This window comes from Cygnus atratus, chromosome 3 (genome assembly GCF_013377495.2).
Source record: "Cygnus atratus isolate AKBS03 ecotype Queensland, Australia chromosome 3, CAtr_DNAZoo_HiC_assembly, whole genome shotgun sequence".
Taxonomy (NCBI): Eukaryota; Metazoa; Chordata; class Aves; order Anseriformes; family Anatidae; genus Cygnus; species Cygnus atratus.
Genome location: NC_066364.1, coordinates 38,973,837 through 38,995,617, shown reverse-complemented (window position 1 = coordinate 38,995,617; position 21,781 = coordinate 38,973,837). Strand labels below are relative to the sequence as shown.

The following is a 21,781-nucleotide window of genomic DNA, read 5'->3' as shown; positions in this document are numbered from 1 at the left end:
TACTTTACGTTTCTTTATAGGATCATTAACCAACATCTGACTGGTATATTAATGAAGGTTTTGGACATACACGTGGGAGCTGGGATTTCAAATTCCCTGGCTTTCAGGGGGAGACTGGTTTCTAACTTCCCATGGGATTTTGAAGGTTTCCCTCCTGACGTGTCTTCCTGAACAGATTCCCCAACCTCCATGTCTGGATTTACACTGTTAATTTACTCGTGTGTTATTTTGGAAACTCTAGTGCCTTTTCAGTCTTATATAAATGTGTATATAGATGTATTCTATAAGAACAGGATATGCCATATACAGCCAGTGTTTGCTATTAATGACTGTAATCATTAAACATAACCACATATACAGTTTTTGGACTTTTAACCTTCCAGTGCGTGTGGGTTTGTATCCGATCATAAACACTCTGCTCCTTTTCATTTCTGCAATAAATCAGAGTGGTTTGGTTTTCGGTTTATTTCTAGAACTGCTCAAAATCACAATAAAACTTCACATTTGTACAGCATTGTGTGGTTTTTCCCTTCAAAAGAATGATCTCCGGGAGTTTATACACGCATGTAAGACCTGTTTGCTCAGGATCTGATGCAGTCAAATACCAAATGTCCTTAAATCCCAAGACACTGGGATTTCACAGTAAAACCTGCATGCAAACTCAAAATCACAGAGCAGATGACATAAAGCTTTCCTCCACAAGACTTTTTGGACATTACAGTCCTCTCTCTTCTTGCTTAGGGTGATACTCTGCGATATAATTAAGACCGATTTCTCAGAGGTTAACCCAACGCCCACTCTGGGCTGCTGCTGCCTCTAGAAGTTGAAGCGTATTGGTTGGGCTGTGTGAATCCTGCTTAGACACCAATTCTGCTTGGGAGCATGTCCAGATTAAAAGCTTTGGAGATAGAAGCCTTTAATAGTCTTTAAAGATGTTGATAAGTGCTGAGAGGGTGAAGCAACAAGAAGGAAACTTCAGTCAGAAACAGGTAGTAGAATGAGGAGGCATGAAGAAAATTCAATTTTTTCTTTTCTTTCCCAGTAACAGGATATTCTCATAATAGTCAGATACATTTTGGTTTTCTACATTCCATGCCTGAGTGATTCTCCCAGTACAAACCAGAACCAAGCTCCCCGCAAGCCCCAAGGGTCAAGTAGAATCCCCTGGGACTCCCCTCTCCTGTGCTTGCTCATATGGCAACATGGGATTTGATGGAGCACTGGAGGAGCAGCAATGAGAAAGGAAAAGCACCGCTGTGCCCACCCGCACGGCTTGTTCCACAGTGGGACATCACATGCTCAAGGGATGAGGGCTGTTCAGAGGCTGAAACGAATCCGTGAAAGCCGACAAATTGCAGGTAGTGAAGCATATTTCATTCTCCAAGAACTGAAAGTATATATAAACCATATATACTAGCACAGAGTTTGGGTAAGAAGAGGGAAGCGTGTTTTGCTCCTTTCATAAAAGCACTGATACCTTGCACAGCAGTTATGCCACAGTGGCACACTGCAATCTTGCCAGGCTGGCAAACGGAGGTGAGGAAACCCCACTAATAAAAGCAACGAAAAAGTGGGTGCTGGCAGCAAAGAACCAGACAGGCTGGCAGACAAAGGCTTTGTGGAAGGCTGCTGCTTTCAGGACCAGGAAATATTAACCATTACGGAAAGACAGGATATCATATAAATTTACTTCTTTTTAAAGATTATTTAATCCTAAATTTGGTTTGAAGGATGTCTGGATGTCACAAATCCAGCGTTCCAAGTTTTATGAATTCTTCTGGATAACAAGCAACTCACAAAAACCCTTTCATTGTTTTTCTTTTTGAAGCCATAATGATTACAAAGCTAATAATATCATCCACTGTGAACATTTCCTCAGCAAGCATTTGTTTATTATGTTTTACAGAAGCTATTTTGTTTATATACACTATCACACGTCTACAGAAAATGAGTTTTTGATATTAAAAGCCAGCTTAAGGAAATCTTTGCAAATACTTCGGAATCCGAGGTATGCATACAAACCTCAGGATTAGTGTATATATAACATTTCTAAGCAAATTAAGCAAATGCGGTCAACATTTCAGTGTAGAGAAAGAACTGGTGGGTTGCAAAAATATTTCCACAAAAAAAAAAAACCAAAACCTTAAAGTCTACAGCTGTCTCTACAGCTGCTGCTTTAATTTTGTTATGAGTAAAAGAAAGGTGAAGGTGCCTTCATGGGCTTCAGAAGTTGCTTGGGGTACTTCACCTGTACCGACCTGTTATTTCTGAGCCATATATTCCTCAGCAAAAGTAATTTTGAAGGGAACTTTGCCTCCCACCACCTTCTCTCTTAAACCTAAAGCCTTGGTTTACATGAGCACTGCTTGCTGCTGAGGCATGTGTAATAGCACACTTGTATTCAGAAAATAACACATCCAAATGGGTCTGTCATTATTTATGGCACCCGTATAAAAAAGTAACTTACAGAACTACTTGTTAGTAAAAATTTAGAATAAAATCTAGACAGCCACACAGGTACATGCCTTCGATTTGAAGGATTTACTATATCTGATTCTTGAAAGAACACTGCCTCCTCTGAACCTGTTTTATCGGATTTGCAATACTTCTGCTGCACCAACCGCTAAATGCCGAACAGTACAAACCTATAGCAGAAATGCTTTTCTTGCCTGTGTGCAAAAGTACAGTATTCTACAGTTCCCAACCTTTCCTACAACCTTTCCCTTTTCTACCCAGTGCTGCGAACCCTCCTGAGGCATGAGCAAGGCCAACAGTGCACTGCAGAGGCCCACAGGCCTCAGGATTCAGCAGATGAAGCCAAGCTAACCTGATCTAGCACCGAGTATCACCTCCCACTTCAACCTGGAGGCTGGACCAGGTACAGCCTGGGATCATCTGGAGAGCCATCCCAAACAAGTTTCATATGAATCTAGGAATTTCATTAAGTTTAAAAAGTGGAAACAGCCCAAAGATTATAAAGACTATCATCATATTTGAAGAGCAGCATTATAACCCCTCCAAAAAAAAAAGCCATTTACTGACTGACCAAAATGGAAATGGAAAGCTGAAAAAAATGTCTTGCTCTTACAAAATTATACCAAACTAGAAAAAATTAAACATGGTATTCAAATGAACTAATGCAGTACCCCAGTATTAATCACAGGACAAGACAAATAGTCACAACTGCATTGTTTTATTGGTATAAATTCATTTTAATCAGTACATCAAACTGTTGCAATTGTTGATGAAATTAAAACTAAGTTAGGATGTGCTTTTATTACAGAGATGTTTAATGATCTTGGACATGATGCAACCAACAGCTGTCTGGACAGAGAAGTGAGCAGGCAGTACTGCACATCAGCTTGCACAACAGTGCCGCACATATTCCTGTCACTGGGATCCCAACCATTCCAACTCAAAAATAGAAAAGTAACAAAAACAGAAATGCAGAGGGAATGAACAGTTTAACTAAAGGATCTGTCTCTTTTGACATTAGAAACAGTTTAGTAATTAATAAAGTATAAATTCTGATTAGACTTCTAAAGTTTACCATTTAGAGGATCTGTGCTGTTACAAACGTTTCTGAAATTATTTTGGGTATGTTGACTTCTTGGGGTATAGTTTGCCCTTTTTTTCAGAAGCTTACTATAACACCTATGTTTAGGAAAATGTTAGCCAGTAAGCTGCTTTTCATTCAGCCTGCCCATTATTCCCAGTAGTTTGTATCAGATCAAAAATCAGTTTCTCTATTTATTCATATGATCCTTTAATGAGCCAACTAAAAAAATTCCTAACCTGTCTTCATACAGGGACCACCACCTATCTAAGACTTGCTGTTTTAATTTCTCTGGGAAGTAAAAGGATTAAACAAGCTAACCACACACCACACAGAAAGGACAACTGGAAAGACTGAACAGATCTGATACTTAGGATACAGGAACAAACAGTTTTGAGAAACCAGTTACTGCTCAAGCAATCCTCAGTGCAAGCTCCTCAGAGCTTGCACACAGCAAGCTAAGGTTACCTTAATTAGTACCATGGTACCACACTTGCATCTTTTTAAGAAAAGCACTTCCAGTGGTTTAGCTACATTTATACACTTTCTTTAGATCAGTTAAGCTAGTGCAACACCTTACGCCCTAGACTAGAACTTCAACACATGTAAGCTAGTGTTAAACAAGCATATTTAGTTGCTTACTGTTTTTTTTTTTTTTGGATGACCCCTCCACAATACCTCCCGAAATTTACCAGGAAGGTGGTCAATGCTCTTCAGGACAGTCAATCTTTACAGATCCTGTTTCTATACAAACAGTTCTCTTCCATCAGTAGAAGCCACTATCATCAAAAACAGGCATGCTTCCAAACATATACCCTTCTCTCCACTGAAACCAGCTCAGGCTTTAAAAGTCTGTCTTGCCCCAAGAAAAGGCCAGACAGAAATGCTTCACAGGTCAGAATCAGCCTGTGATCAGATTGAATAATACTTATTTTAGAAGCTTCCAAGTAAATGCCAGATTTATGTATAAGGAATATTACTATTGCAGAGAAAATCACTTGTAGGGATCTAAAAACCATTCAGGGATCCCAAAGAGGGATCTAAAATCACTTACAGGGACCCATCATTTATTCAACACTGCAACTGAAAGACAATGTATTTGAGATCTCTCTGAAATTTATCACAATACTGAGTACAGCAAACATTACAGCTACACAGAAGTGCACGTTTTTGAAAGCAGTGATACTATTTGATTCTCCTAAAGTCCCTAAAGCACAGGAGAAAATCAACATTGCTTCCCTACCCAACCCCTCCTGGGATTCAAATAGCATCTCCATTAAGTCACCCTTCTTGAGATGTTTAATGAAGCTTAGCGTGATGCACATGCTCCTGTGTCAATACCAGATTCTTTGCCAGGTTCTGCTGGATTTAGTTGCCCCTCTTCTTTTAGCTTCACTTGTCTAAAGTCTTCCCTGACTTGTTCTAAAAGATCTGGCTTGAAAATGACATCGAGTGCTGTCATTGCCAAAGCTTTTGCTGTGCGCAAAGCATAGAACTGAGCATTCTGTGACCCTATGGAAAAAAAACAAGAGAAATTTCAGGCCACATTACTAATATTAGATGCAAACTACTAGAGCACCACGTAAAGCGTATTTTATAAAATAAGATCCTGGAGTTTCAATTACAAGAACAGATTCTCAAAAATCTAGCTGCACTAAGTGTGACTATCTTCTGATGCCTCAAAACAATTTTTCACATGCAGGTGCTTAACTTTCTATTACTGAGGTAAACAAAATGGAAAACAGGAAAGCAAATGTTCACACTTCTCTTTTTAGAAAACAGTTTTAAAATGCTATCTTCATTTGCAGAGCACTGTGCTTTAGGAGTAAAAATTGCTGCTATCTTTTGACTCATGTTTTGAGACTCTTCAAAAATATGCTGCCAGGGCTAACACTTCTAATTTCTTTAGAGTTGACAGTATACTGAAGAGAAGTCTGACTTTTAGTATAAGGAGTGGATCATCTTTCCCATATACATTTAATCTTAAATACAACAATAGAAGTTACAGAAATTGTCAGTTGCAAAGCTGCAGAGAAAAGCTAAGTCAATTATTTCAGGGTCCACATTCAGCTCAGATCTCGCAATGCTCAAGGAAATCTACTGCACTTCTAGATAGCTGTTTATATGCAGCCACTTTTTTATCTACTACTTACACTTTTACACATTTACTGTACAGTAGCTCTGAACACCACAATAGCATGGAAAAGCTTTAATCTTGGGCAATTCAAAATATCTAGTTTCTAAATACACCACAGTGAAGAGTCAGCAGCGAGACCCCACAACACCTACGGTCCTAAATGTGAACCTCTATTTCCCACTTCTACTTACCTGCAGCTTCTGTGTACTGCTCAGTGTGATTCAATGCATCAGAGCCAATATAAAAATAAGGATGAAGCCCAGGAACTACAAAGGTAACATTTCCAAAGTCCGTGGAACCTAAAAGCAGCATGAAAATTCTCAGTGAATATGTGCTGAAGAGTTTTAAATGCTGTAGGAAAATGTATCACTGACATAATTTCCATCCCATAATTTTAACAAAATATCCTTTGTCCCAAATACTAAAATGTAAGCATTTCTAATTTTTCATTATCCATACAAAAATTCCCCATCACAGAGCCAAGTTTTTCCTAACTAGCCATCTTCAGATGCTGCTCTCCAGCGTGCTTCTGAACAATAATCTGTCACTGGACTGCAAGGAAATGGTATCGACATGTTCCTGTTCCATTTACTGTTAAATTTTCATCAAGCACCTCCTGATAGTAAGGTGTAATTCAGAAAAGATGAAAGCTCCAAGCCTTGGAGTTTGGCGCAGTCCAGCTATTTCACACCTTGGTACAGCCCCTAGAACCAGGCCCAACAGCTACCGCTTTCACCAGTATGCAAATGTTCCACATGAGATAGGGACTCTGAAGAACAAACAATCTTTAAACAAAAGCAGACTGAGGACAACTGTTTTCTGGTGTTTTTTTGATTGTTCTCAGTTATGGAAACATCGACAGCACAAGCACTCTTGAAAAAACAATATCAGATCTAAACTCCAAACAAGACACGAGTGTTTTGTAGATGTAGAGAAATCTTGACAACAACACTGCAGATTTTAATTATTCTTTCATACCTGACAAGCACTCTCAGTAAGACAGTAACTATCCAAAAGTACTGCACTTAAAGATGCCATCCAGAAGCGATAGATCCCTTATAGTTAGTCACCCAAGAGTCCACAACGATGTCCTGAGTGTTTTTGTGTTACTTTAAAGCCAAACAGGTAATCCACTCAGTATTTAAAGTCAAGTTCTCCCCTACTGTTAAGAAGATGTTTAGAAGCTGGAGAAATCGACACACCAGTTACTGTGAAATTCAGGTACCACAGAAGGCACAACACGACCTTGTTTCATATGGGGGTAAAAAGGGATGACCAACTAACAGATCACAATTAACTTTTTTCAGGTCAATCAGAATGTTTTTTTCTTTAGAGATAGCATATGAAAGGACTCTTCCAAAGATTTAAAATTATTTACAACATATCAGGTAGTATCCACACCATGACATCCTTGTAAAACGATAGAAAAAATATCACTTATGCTTTAAGACTTAGCAATTAATTGGTTGCAGAGTACAGACTTTACATGGAAACATATGGTTATTCAAAGTGAGTCCACAGAGACTACATTCTGTGATCAAAAAGGATAATACTAGCTTACTATTTTCTGCCTGTGCACAAATGGAAGCAGAAATGCTTTTCCAAAATACATTTTCCCGTAAATTCAGTATGGATTTGAAGAGAATTCAACTCCTGGAACAGCAAGAAGTAAATTTTCAGGAGTCTGTACTATTCATACACTCTTTGGTCAATCTGGTAAGACGAACCAGAAGTCTACGAGTTCTGCCTACTCCAGACTAAACCAAGAGTTGCTGACTTGCCCTAATACACACAGTGCTGGAAAAACTAAGCTGGCTTTTTTTCCTGCTCTCACCCAGCAAATGAAGCATTGTAAGTTTCCAGTGCATCCCAGTTCTTGATCATCTAATTCACCTGCAACTGTGTCCATCTCCAACCTTTTACCGGTTCTAAATTATTTTTGCTGAATGTAAGTTATTTAAACCAGGCATTGATGGTTTAAAAGATGAGAGTTTGCCAAGTCAAAATTCAGACTGTTTTTAACAAAATTGTGACAGTCAATTCTTCCTGTCAGAAAAACGTTAATCCCTTAGTAACAACCTATCAGCATGTCCCAATAGTTTCCATACAAACATCCAGAACTGTATACTTGCTAGAGATCTACAGATCAGATTTCCATCTGGAAGCATGAATAATAGCGCAGGTATCAATACGATATATAGACTCACGCACTATCTTGAACAGAAAGGTATTGGGGACTCCAGCCTCTCAAAAAATATCCTGAAGCAGATGCTGAAGCCTATTCAGGTCACTGAGCATGTAATGGAAGCCAGTTATTACCACAACCATGAGAGGAGGTGAAAATGCATCTGATTCCACGAAGCCTTTATATTCAGCCCCAGACTTCAAAAGTATATTTTCAAAACATACTGGCTCCTTATCAACTATGTCAAACCTGTCCACAGGACACCAGCAAAACCTCTGAACACTAAAAATATCAAAGTTATCGTAAGTGTGGGTGCCTCAACTAAGGCTAGGCCATCTGCTTTGGGAGGTCATCAATACCCTGAAGCAGAGCTATCTACCAGCAAGAGGAACAGCTCGTGGCACCTTCTCAAAGCTACCTCATTCTGTCACATCATTCTGGTTGCGTGCAAAACGAGCGGAGCGTGCCACAAGGCACACACGAGGCAGTGTGATTTGATAGACTAAAGGAATTCTTCACAATGCTTAGCTGCCTAGAGCGATACCTGTAAGCAGACCGATACTAATACCCATGTAGAGGTGGCAGCGAGTATGCTCATCTGTTAACGACTTTTCTGCTGTACAGACATGGAGAAGCAACTGAGCTATCTTCCTTCCCTTTCAACAGAAGAAACTGATATCCTAAAAGAAAACATTGAAAACCATATGAAAACTAAACAGAAATAGAGGTCTTGAAAAATACGAGACAAAACACTCAACCCTCCCCCAAACAGGGTTGCAGCATGTGAAATTCCACTTCTGTCTCTGGAGACTGCACTTTATTACTCCTGACCCCCCCACCACAAGAATTCACAGGAGAAGCTGTGGAAAAAAAGTCAGTAAAGGCCCACAGCAGCATGCAATAAAAATTTAATTTCTCAAGCATATTTTGACATTTGACAGGCAATTTAAGGACAGGACAGACATACAAGGAGTTTCAGTTTAAGCAAGTTAATGTTTAATATTTAATCTATCATGTAACTTACCTAGGAAAGCACTATTAAAAGTAGGTGTTTATGCCAAGTTCACTGAAAGGATCCCCAGTATTCATATTCAGGATCTCCTGAACCCTTAGTACAATGCTTTGAGGGAAGCAACCGAAAGAGCTCCAGAAAATTTCACTAGATGTTCTAAGTAAGGTCCCTCACATTAGCCCCGTTCTTAGGTTAAATGAGCAAAGTAGTAAAGCTTAATTGTACCACACTGAAGGAAGAAAAAACTGCTTTTAATTATAATCTGATTTTAAACACACAAAAATAATTGGAGAAAATATTATCCTAATTTGGAAGGGAAGTAGCAAATACAGGAAAAACAACCAAAATAACACTAGATATGTTGTGGCCCCCCTCCAAAAACTTTGGGGAACTGTCTCCAAACACCAAGATTTCAACTGCCCAAAGATGATGTGCATTTAATATAGAAGATATTAATAACACAATCAAACTAATAAGAACAACTATTTTTACTGAGCATCACTGTTTCCTTCCAACCAACGAGAAAGACATTTAACATGAGTAGCCTATAAATGTTTATATATACAGTTATGAACAGTAGTAAAAGCTATAAAAGTCTTACAAATGCTGCTGATACTTAAAAGAGCTCCTGTAAGAAGATTCAAGGAAGGAAAAAACAACTGTAAAGGGTAATGAGAAACCCACCTAGGCATTCAAGAACTCACCCTCCTATTACTATAGGTCTGAGAAACCAAGAAAATGAAATAGTTTGAAGCATGGTCAAGACCCAGAAGTGAGCACCTACTTGAATCACAACCTTTTGAAAACCAATGTGCTCAATTTGTGAGCTAAAATTAGAAGCATAGAATTATCTGTTAATGGAAAGAGGTTTTGATTAGTTACTGATATACTTACACTTCCACTTAATCTCTTCAAAAAATCAAAAATTTTAGGTAGATTGAGTAAATTTGTTTATATGTAAGCTTGGACAATATTATTAAACAAGGTTTCTAAAAACTCAATCTTACCTGCACTCATAACATAAAGCAGGATTCTGTATGACAAGCCTCAATTCATTCCAAGTCTTAGTGTTTCTCATTTCAAACATTTTCAAAACATTATCAGAACATGATTACTGCTTCTCATGTGCTGGGGCTACTTCTGAGCTTCTAGAGCACACAAACACAGGCCAGAGGTATGATCCTCTTACACTGCTTTAGTTTTTTTAATTTGTCCTTTTCTTCTGACCTGTTTTGTTTAACCTAATTCTAACCCATCATTTCATACACTTGGAAGTTGATCAATCTAACCTTAAGTCACAACAAAGAAACAGATTGAGTTACCTGACAAACCGTTCAAAATAGAGTCTTCTGATATAAACTCTATTCCAAGCTTCTTCCCATTCTCCTTGTAAACCTTCTCCAGGCTCTTATTTGGAAGCACATTATAGTAATCATTCTCACCACCTTTTATTTCCACCTAGTCAAAAGGAACAGCTGATTAGACATTTTTCTCCAACCTAAGCCAGTTTAATGTAAACAAGGACTGGAAAAGTTAAGCACATGTCCCTATTTCAGGCCCGTATCAAAATGGACGTTAAGTGCAAAGTTCCTTTCGGCAATGTAACATTCAGCCAAACATTAGCCTTGATGAAAACAGCTTGGTTTCTGTCAAGCTTGCACTAGACAGCCAAGTTCCAGAAGCAAAGACTTCATGGACTGCATCTCCACAAACAGCAAACAAAAATGACCTGCAATAGCTTCTAATGATTTCCACTGCAGGTACTATTAAGTTAGGTCAAAAGCAATTTAGTCGTCCACCAAATTCTGTTTTACTGTTTTTATATTTAAATCAGTTCCAATAATCACAGCCCTTTTGTTTACGAAGCAGTCCATGGGACCAGGTGGGTGCATCCAAGGGTGCTCAGTGAGAAGGGGGCAGCACTGCAATCCAGGAGCTATCATTTCCAAAATGTCACTGAAGTAGAGGGATGTTCCAGATGACTGAAAGGGTTAAAAGTGACATTTATATTGAAGGGCCAGGAGGATCTTGGAAATTACTGACTGGTAAGACCATCCTGTCCTCAAGTTCCTGGAGAGATTACAAAGCAAATCCTCCCTACGTCCAATACCCAGGCACAAGAACCACGAGGCACTTGTAACATCCAGCACAGATTTACTGAAAAGAAGATGCGGCATAACCACGCTTAGCTTTTCATGACTATGTCTGGCATGGTAGACATGGAACACATTGAGATTTAAAGGGTTATGAGCAGTGGCACAAAAATCCAAATTATTACAGGTTTCTTGCAGTAAATATTGGTGTCATTACTGTTTTAGTGTTTTTATTACTGTTACAGACAACAAGTAACAGTGCACTCAGCAAGTCTGCCAACTATACCAAGCCAGTGGGGAGCAGGTGAAAAGCTGGAGGGTAGAGGCAACAGATACGTTGAAGGTTTAACTATATACTATTCAGAAGGATGTCAACAGGCCAAAAAAATAAAAGCAGGCTGACAGAAACCTCAAGAACTTCAACAAACTGCAGTACAATGCCCTACACATCTAGGAGAAAAGCATCCCATGCAGCAGTACTGGCCGGGAGCCAACTGGCTCGGAAACACAGTAGGTTGAACAGGGTTCAGTAGTGTTCCTGTGAGGTAACGGGACGGAACACAAACTGAGCTGTATTAGTAACACCAACCAGCAGGGTGAGGAAAAAAATTCTTCCCTTCTCTGACTCCTATAAGATCACATCTGGTGTACTCTGCTCGGTTTTGTGCTCCTTGTCTCAAGACTGCAGCAAGTCTAGGGGATGGCCACCAAGATGGCTAGGGTGTTGGACACCATGACAGACAAGGAAAGGCTGAAAGAGTCGGGTTTGTTGAGCTTTCAGAAAAGGTGGTCAAGGGGAGATCTTACTGCTGTCTACAGCTACCAGATGGGGAAAGTACAGAGGAGGCAGAACCAGACTTTTTACAGATGCCCAGTGATACAATGAGATGCAACAGAGGAAATTCTTATGGAAAGAACAGGATCACAGAACAGTTAAGGCTGGAGGGTCCCTCTGGAGGTCATCTTGTCCAACCCCCCCACTGAAGAAGGGCAGCCTAGAGCTGGTCGCCCAGGACCATGTCCAGAATACTACTTTTTATCTCCAATACAGAGACCCCACAATCTCTGAGAAACCCATTCAAGTGCTCAGTCATCACAGTACAAATACCAGGAAAATCCTGTTCACCACGAGCTGAGCAGAACACTAACAGGCTGCCTAGTGAGCTTGTGGAATATCATGACTGGAGATGGTCACAACTCCACATGGCCCTGAGCAATGTGGTCCAACTGGCTAGGCTCTAAAAGGGAGTTAAGACCAGATGTCCTCTGGTGGTCTCTCTCAGCCTAGATGACTCTGCGGCATCTTATAAATAAGCCAAAGCTTTCTTTCAAGACACCAATCAACTGAATGGCAAACAGTATCACAGAAGTTTACATTTTTTTCAGCCAAACACCATGCAGAAAAATGCTGGGCCTGAACAGGGAATATCTTATCTCCAGTGTCATAGAAACACGGGACCATGAATACATACTTACTCTGCATCCTGTGGCCAGTGCTGCAGCTTTGAAGCAGTTCTCAACCTTCTCTGTCAGAACAGAAAGATCTTTCATTGATGGAGCACGCAAGTAAAACTCCAGCTCAGTGTAAGAAGGAATAATGTTAGGTTTCACACCACCATTTTTTATTATGCCTGCAGAAAGAGAAAAGCCATGTTAACAGTGTTAAACCCAACTGCTTGATCTTCATCCCTGTCGTGAAACTCTTAGCTGAACTAAATACAGACAAAACCAAACCATCAGCTAAGCATGAAATACAAAATGCCAAAAATACAGCGCATGGACAAAATTTCATCACCACATCGGATTAAGTGGGATGCGTACATGCTTTCCAGTGTGATTTCATCCTATTCATTGGTTAGACATCTGTTACGAGCCTAAAGACAAACCAACCTAGCATTTATAATTAATCCCCTGGAATCTGATGCATCACAGTTGTAAAGCAATCTGGCTGTCATCGACAAAAAGAAAGTTGTTATAAAGGCTACCTTGGATTCCATCTTTTAAAGGCTTCCACGTCTAGGCTATTTCCAACTTCTTTTGCCAGCTTGGACAGAAATTTTAATAAGCTACATTTGTCTGCAATACTGGAGTAATGTGTCTACTCCAGGGGACAAAGTACGTTAGATTCCTCATACCAATTCTTTGGAATATTGCAGCATATACTATATGTACAATTTTATTCAAGGGTGAAGTGCTCCCTCAAGGAAACACGACAACTACATAGTTTTCAATTATGGCATCACAGGCGTTATCATAAAATACCATAGCATTTAGCTATTTCAACAATAAAAAGTTGCAGACCTCAGTATCACATTAGATTTTAATGCAGTAACAGCTAGTTACTTTCAAAAGGCTGCCTTTGTTCCTAGGTTTCCTACCCTCAATTTATATATGTCAAATATAACTGTTTTTCTCTAGAACCTGAGAAACTATCTTATCTGCTTTAAATGGAAATACTGCAGCACAAAACTAGTGATGGGTAATTCTGATGTGTGTCACTGAAGCCTGAAAAGACAGCACTATCAGAAGGCAAATGGGCAATAAATCTTTACCTTTGGTACAGAAAGTCTATTATAAAGACTAGGAACTCCCACCCCTTCAAGTGGGGCTTTCTTGTCTTGAATACAAAGTAAACAAAGCACTGAATCAAACACCAGTCAGTACTGGTCCGTAAAAGGAACAGCTCAGGTGAGATGGACAGACATCACAAAAAAGGGAACCAGCAAGGCAACAAATAAGCAATCACACGAAACTACGTGACACAACACATTTGCTCAAAACAAGTTGCTTAATGAGCAAACGGCTTCCCCGTCTTCAATGCACTTGTGAACAGAACCGGACCGAGTCTAACAGCATACAGTCTCTTAAATATGGATATGCAATACTGAATGGAGAGATCTTAAGAAGTAGGCTGTCTTACAGATGGAATCCTGCTCCTAGTTGGAACTTCTTTTTTGCAACCTGTTTAATGCTGCTTGAAAGGAAAAAAAATCTCAATTCCTGTTTTCAAGGGGCAACATTTACTTGGAAGTGGAGAAAAGATAAACCTATCAAATATTAGACAAACTCACAAGAACATTGTTCAATTACATTAACCACTGCTCAGAGATTCTAGACGTGAAATAATGGAAACTATTTCAGTGCTTGTTAGTGGGTTAAGACTAAGATTTTTAGGATCACTTAAGACAACTAGTGATGTTACTGAAGCCTGAAACACAAGACCTCCAACATTGCTGTAAGTAAAGCGTTCCTACAATTAAACACCATTCTCGTTGCTTGTATCTTCCCAGAAGCATTTTAAATATTTCCAGTTTGAAAATCAAGTTTATGGCAGCAGTTCTATCAACACAGTGATTTAAGTTTCACTGTAGTTCAGGAAGTGCTACCCCTACAAGGTTTGTTTAGATAGTTTTTGCCTATATTACCCATGTGGCCTTTAGAAACTAAGAAGAATCTACCATTTTAGGCTCAAATCCGATAGACTTGGACACCTTCAACTCCAATCTTAAACCTGCAACATGAGTTTCATATACCCAAGCCTGTAATTGTATGCCTTGTCTCCCACTGAGCAATAGGACAGAGAGCTAAGGCTGTGCCCTCTGTAGGAAGTTCATTTGGGCAAGCTGCACAGCAGAACTGCAAGGATATATTCATCTACAGTGAGAAGGATTTGGGCTTCCAGATTCCATTTCGATATCCTGGAGAGAAATATGCACAAGTATTACATGGCACAAGCAACCAAGACACAATGATCATTAGCTCAGGACTCCTGGAAGTGTCGTAGTTCATAGAGAAATTTCCAAATAAACAGCTCTACATTCTCAAATCTTTTTAGAAATGGCCGTATTTCTTACTTTAATAATTTCTTAATTTAACAACTTTGAAAAAGCTGTGTTGGGTGCAGCAACGGAAATCTGTGTCTACAGCTAATGGGCAGCTTCCACCTAAACTTCTGCAACTTTCTCACCATGCAAAATGAAATGCAAGGTATTCAAGGTAAGTTAAGCTTAATGGTTAACGTATCTTACTACAGAAGGAACACACATTTCTACCTGAAGCTCTACTAGGTATTAAATAATAGAATCCAGTGCACATCTGACTGACCCACTATTCACAACTATAGACTCCTGCCATTGCTTTTTTTTTTTTTTTTAGCACTTCAGCAAATAAATTTCAGTCACAGGACCACTATACCTTTACATAAATGTCAACATAAATTACTTTTAATTAATGGAATGCCTACTAGAAAAATGGTGCAGAAAGTAATCATTTTTTAGAAGCATTTAATCTTACGCCTGTGCAAAAAGGCACACGTCGGCTTTAAGGAATTCAAAGCCCTGTAACAAAAACTTCGCTGTTTCGTTCTGAACGGCAACATCAGGTGCAAAGACTTAAGATTTGTCTAGTATCTACTTACATACCAGTGTCTGCTTTTGAATCTGACCCGTATGTCCATTTCCAGCAGTTAATTCTGACACCAACGTGATTGTAAAAATTACAGACAAACTACTTAAATTAAATAGTGCAATTTCATAATATTTGAGGTGACACTAGTAATTTAATGCAATAATGCAGTATTTTAAATTGTGGAATTTTGTGAGTTAGTATTTGAACAGCCTAAAGTCTTACGTGCTGGACGTCAGATTTAATGAAGGTCTCACCATGAACTCTCCAGGTTGGTTTCATTTGCTGTCTTAAAACAGACAGATTGTTGTATGCAAGAACAGCAGCATCTAATGCATTAACTCCTTCCCAAGGATAAGCAGCAGCATGAGAAGCTTTTCCATAGTATTTCACAGTCACGCTAGGAAATAAAAGGCATTGCTTACTTGCTATTCATTTACTTAAAAACCCTCTAAAATACAAAGTTCCTTTTGTTCACACAATCTTACTTAACTTATGTGCAGCAGAACACCAAACAATTTACCTAGCACTACACTGTTGCAAAGCTAAGCTGTATTTGAGTGCAGGATGGTCCTGAAATATTTCTAGAAAACCAGTGGAATGAGACGACAAAGAACCAACTGGGCGAAAGAGTTCCCATAAAGTACAGCCTTTCCCGTGGATTGAAGGCTTCAGATACTAATTAAATGTCTCCACTTTTCCATATCTGCCTGCCTATTCTGAGACAAAGCTACTAATATTCTTCTCAGAGGATAATAAACTTTTCTCCAATTCAAAATTAGAAGTTGATTGTCCTAATTCTTGCCAAACTTTTAGACGTGTGCTGCATAAGACAGCAAAAGCACATTAGTAAGATCATATATAACCCATGTCTAAATAAAAAAGTTTTAAGTGTAGTAAAAGTACAACCTAGCATATAAAATATACATTACCATGCTACCTCAAAGATGTTCTTTCCCTGCTCACCTCAAGAAATGCTGGCAGAAATAAATGCGTGCAAAGATAGAGAAATCTAGTGCAGAAGTTGTAAAACTCAAAATACTGTACCTACACATATCCAGTAAGATGAAGCCAAGCATGAATTCTTATGAGTGTCACTTCTTAGGCTTACAAAGTAATTTATTTGGTGTTTTGAATTACATGCAAACTCATTACAAGAGGCAACTACTAAATACTTACATCTATATAAAGTATTACCATTTATCAAGCGCAAATACTAGTTTTTAATCAATCCTAGCGATTTTAACTTAACGGGTTTGATCTCAAAACCAAGTCCTGTACATACAACACTCCATCCTCAGGACCTCAGTTTCCTCCAAGACACACCGCTTGGCTCTCACCCAGCCAGGCAGAGCCCAGCTGGGCTGCCCCGCCTCGCACAGACACCAACTTAGCCACTTATCCCGAACTGACCCCTCATGTCCCGAGCCGTGCCACAGCTGTAAGTCCGTAGCTGTACTGAAATACTGGAGAGCAAAGAGGGACACAATGGAGTCCACACTTGCAGCAGAAAAACTCTCCCTCACAGATTACTGTCTGCAATCCAAATCAAGGTTTTGCGATGTCCCTTTCCTTCCTCCCTTGTCCTCCACGGGAATCTCACAGCCTGCTCTGTTGAGTTTTAATTACAATCATCATATATGTAATCAAGAAAACTTGTCCATTAACAACCCAAGCATTAGACTGTGGTCCCTCAAATCAACTTGCGAAGAAAGCAGGACAGATCCCTGGCTATTCTCCAAAAAAATGGAGAGGAGACAAAGCAGAAAGTCATGTTGCAATCATTTTTGTCCACAAGAAACACGGGTTGCTTAACAAAAATTGTTCTTTCAACATTCATTTTCTTGTAGCCTCTGTTGCTACTTAAGTGTCATGTTCAGAATAAAAACACATTTTGGTGAATAATACAACCCTGAACAAATTCATGAACATCAGCAGAACAACATGGATCCTGTCTGACCAACAAAAAAAGTAGGCTGATTAGGTGAAGAGTAACTGACTAAGAATTGGCAAATTATGGCACATATGCACAACAGTTACCCCAATATGTAAATTTGGGTTCAGGCACAAGATGCCAAATTCTGAGTTTGCAGATACAGTAAAACTAATAACGCAGTGATCAGTATTCCTTAAATTCCTTGGGAACAACCGAAAGACCAAATGCAATGCATGAAATCAGTCTTTGTACCTCTGGAACCTCATTATTATAAAAATTATGGCATAAACTGAGTATTTCAAGCTTTTGGAGGTAGCAAGCTCTTTCACTCAGTGCTTCAATTCCATGCCTCCTCCATATTCAAGGTTTAAAGGCTGTCTACAACTTGTATCCAGCAGTAGACTATCACCTCTGAAGGGAGATCCCTAAATCTTACTGTATAAATCAAAAAAGGCCATTACAAGAGATAAAATGAACAGAAAGACAAATGTATCCATGAAAACTGTAGTTTGACGATTATAGTGTTAAGAGACAGCAACCAAAAGCCAAGCAAAATCTCAAAAGGACACTGCAATAAGTAGTTAAGATTCTTTATATGAACAATGAGGGCAAATAAGAGAGGGCTAACTATGGAAGGAAGACTAGTTCTTGCCAACCCTGTCAATTTTTACCATAAAACTAAGCAGTAACTGAGGTAAATTATTCACCAGGAAGAACACTGTCAAAATTAAAATGACCAATAAAATCAAGCACGTAGGCATCTGGAAGGTCACACATTTCATTACAGAACCCAATGCAATACTTGTAAAAAAACACAACACAAACTCCTTTGTGCTGGAGGGAAGTTACTAGCGGAGTCCCTGCAGGTTCAGTCCTTGGGATCGAGCATCACTAGTAACTGTGGAATAAAGTGTACTAACAAAAACTGCTGGTAAGACTACTGCTGGGACCCTATGAAAACAGAAGAGGTTTAAAATACCGAAAGAACAGCATGACCCTGCAGACCAACATAGCAAGAACAGAATTAAATTCAAAAACACTTTAGAAATCATGCAGTTCCAGACTAAGCATTTCTTTGCAAGTTGCTTGCTTGAAAATGACTTAAGAGGAAAGTGAATGAAATAAGTCTATGAAATAAAGCACTAGTCTGCTGAAAGTCAAATCCTTCTAAGATACATTTAAGATTTCCAGGAAACGAGACACTGTGGCTCCAGCATTAGCTCAGTAAGGTCTAACATAATTCCCCTAGCAGAACTGTGAACAATTCTAGTTAGGAACATCCAGCAAGGAGCACTTCAAGACAAGTCTCCCTGAATACAAATGAAGAACAAGCACAGAATAAACACTAGAGCTAATGAAAAGATGGCAAGGCAATGTCCCCATAGAGCTATCTGACAAAAAAAGTGGAGTGAGGGTATGGCTGCTGCCTACACATACACTGGGGATACACATAAAGCAATGCCAAGAAATAATTTGGGCAAAGACAAAGCTGATGTTAGAGTTAATAGCTACAGAATGGCCATAATTAAGTTTAGGCTGACAATTAATAAGGACCTGAAGAGCAGTCAGGCTTAGCTGGTTAGCTGTTTCTAAAAGTGGGATAAAAAACAAGCACTTCCACAACTGACTAAAATAAAACATACAGAGAACTACATGTCCTGATATCCAGGAAAGCAAGAAACTACAATCAATGAGATGTCCCGATTATCACATGCATGTGTAAGAAATGCCCAGAAATATCGAAGAGAAAACAGACTGGGGGGACACAAGATTATCCCTGAGCAGCCAACTATCTGAATGCCATGCTGAACGCTGCACTTTGCACTGCTCAGTGTCCAGAACAGGGTCACGGCTCCTCAGCTGACTGCAAATACCTTGTCTGGAGGGCACCTGCGAGGTCCCCTGCCTAAGTTCAGCCTCTTCCAAGCAGCAACCCTGTTCGGGGAGAGGAACCAAAGACAACAACCAGACAACCCTTTCCACGCGAACCCGCTCACTCACTCGTGCTCAGCTACATCAGGCAGATACGCAGCATTTTCCTGCGACGGGTGCGCCATAAACACCACGTCCAGGTCATCAAACGCCCCAGCGTTTATCAGGTCAATTTTGCCACCTCCTTGCTCCTCCGCAGGCGTCCCCAGCACGGCGATCTACAGCAGAAACACACAGAGTCAGGGGCGGCACAGCCCGGGCACGAAGCCTCGGCCCTCGGGAGGACTCTCACCTGCACGGCGACGGGAACAGGCTGCGGCAGGCTCTCCAGTGCGGCCTTGAGCCCCAGCGCGGCGGCAGCCCCCACCTCGGCGATGAGGTTGTGCCCGCAGGCGTGCCCGATGCCGGGCAGCGCGTCGTACTCGCAGAGGAAGGCGAGGCGGAGCGGGGCGCGGGGCCCCCGCGGCCCGGCGGTGCCCCACTCGGCGCGGAAGGCCGTGCCCAGCTTGTAGCGTGGCCGCACGGCCCAGGCGGCGCCCGGCAGCTCCCCGCTGGCGAAGAAGCGGGTGAGGGCGTCGTGAGCGTGGTGCTCCTCGTAGGCCAGCTCCGGCCGGCTCCAGATGCTGCGGCTCAGGGCGCCCAGCCGCGCCGCGTTCAGCTCCACGCCCTCGCACGCCCGCTGCTTCAGCTCCTCCAGCAACGCCTCCTGCGGCCTCATCGGGCTCCGACGGCTCCTGACGGCTCCTGACGGCTCCTGACGGCTCCTGACGGCTGCCAACGGCTCCTAACGGCTCCTAACGGTCACGCCGCGCGCACCTGCCGAGCAGACACTGCGCCGCCCGCTGCTGCCCCGCCTTTTATGGGCTCTGCCGTGCCGCAGGGGGCGCTGGGAAATGTAGTTCTCTTTGGGGGTCGGGGGCCGCCGGCCATTACGGGCGTCCGAGGCGTGCCTGGAGCTTTGCTGCTGTCTCTCAGACTTTTTGTCTCTCATCATCATATTTGTCTCTCAGACATTTCCTTTATTTCACAGTCCCAGAATGGCTGAGGTTGGCCATCTGCCCAGTTCCCACATGGACACCCAGAGCAGGCTGCCCAGGACCATGTCCAGGTGGCTTCTGAACATCTCCACGGAGGAGATTCCACCACCTCTCTGGGCAGCCTGTGCCGGTGTTCAGTGACCACACAGCACAGAAGTGCTTCCCAGTGCTCAGACAGAACCTCCCACGTTTCAGCTTGTGCCCATTGCCTCTTGTCCTGGCACCAGGCACCACCGAGATGAGCCTGGCTCTGCTCTCTTTACACCCTCCCTTCAGGCATTTATGTACATTGAGAAGATCCCTGCTCTTCTCCAGGCTGAGCAGCCCCAACTCACTCAGCTTCTCTGCATAGGAGGGGAGCTCCGGTCCCTTGATCACCTTGGTGGCCCTCTGATGGCCTCCTTCCAAGTCTCTTGTATGCACTGGAAGGGAGGGAGTCATTTCATCAAGTAGATGGAAGTCCTGTTGTTAGCATTCATGAAGACACATAATCCACAAAGTGATTGTATGAAGGTGCTTTATTAGGCGCCAGAAGTTAGGGGCATGCCTGCCCAAATCTAACTTCGTCCAATTTGTTCACTCAGTTCTCTTTTATCTCCTAAAATATTACATATGCATTAAGTTTCACAACACATCTATGTATATTCATTTCCTAACTCCGCCTAGCTCTGCTTTGTATGCTAATTATCTCATCAGTCCTTCTGCGCTTGCGTATTACTCTCTGGTGGTCGTCTGGGTGGTCATCGGGGTAAAGTAAGATGTCTTCATCAGAGTTGAACTTTTTAACCTTTTCTTCTTATGCATGCTCTCTGAGCCCTTGGTCTCAGTCCAAACCGCAAAGTTGGTTTGATCCAGTTCTCGGGGTCCGAGAGGCCCCAGTTATCTAGATGTCTTGCAAATTGGGCATTCTTTTAGTCCTCCTTACTCCTCATCATGAATTCTCTCTCATGGGCATTCTCTCATGCTATCTTTGCACATATATTTTGTATCTTCCAAGTGCAGCCCCCGAACAGTACATCGCAAATATAACACATATTAAGCAATATTGTATATTTCATCTTCTATTACCAACACTGTCTGCTTGCAGTTTGTTCCCCCCTTGTCATTTCTGTGAGATTTCTGGCCTTCGAGCATTTGGAGTCCCCAACCGATGCAGCTGACCGGGTTGTGGTGGCTCCAGATCTCGCCAGCAGCATATCGCCGACTCCACAGCCCATGTCCTGGCCTCTTCACCACGGTGTGAATTTCCTGCTCCTTTGGGACAAAGGCAATGCACAGCTGTGAACCTACAGCAACACCCAGCATGGATGCTTTCCTTGTTGCAGCCCACAGCACAGAATGCCAAATACGTGGGCTAAGCATCCGTACAGCCCAAGCACAGAAAGTGTGGCGATTTTGGGAAGCCTTGGCCTTGCTGCCAGTATGCTGTGTGGCCTGTGTGCGCCATGCTGCTGTCCACAAAAGCCCAAGTGATTGTCTATGGCCTTGC

At 41.3% G+C, this 21,781-nt stretch overlaps 1 protein-coding gene across 2 annotated transcripts; it reads right to left on the bottom strand.

The window, feature by feature from the left end:
* Positions 1–3,177: 3,177 nt before the first annotated feature.
* PM20D2 (peptidase M20 domain containing 2) lies at positions 3,178–20,844 on the bottom strand. 2 transcript variants are annotated; one of them, XR_004780659.2, is made up of 8 exons: positions 19,548–20,081; positions 19,325–19,473; positions 15,645–15,787; positions 12,460–12,614; positions 10,213–10,348; positions 8,423–8,558; positions 5,885–5,992; positions 5,039–5,068 (listed from the first exon to the last, which is right to left on the bottom strand). XR_004780659.2 is itself a non-coding variant. In XM_035559539.2 (7 exons), the coding sequence occupies exons 1-7, from the start codon at positions 19,971–19,973 to the stop codon at positions 4,866–4,868; spliced, it is 1,320 nt and encodes a 439-aa protein (XP_035415432.1). In that variant the 5' UTR covers positions 19,974–20,844; the 3' UTR covers positions 3,178–4,865. The 2 variants fall into 2 exon arrangements, 1 of the variants encoding a protein (XP_035415432.1); XM_035559539.2 differs by lacking the exon at positions 8,423–8,558 and having other exon boundaries at positions 3,178–5,068; positions 19,548–20,844.
* Positions 20,845–21,781: the final 937 nt, after the last annotated feature.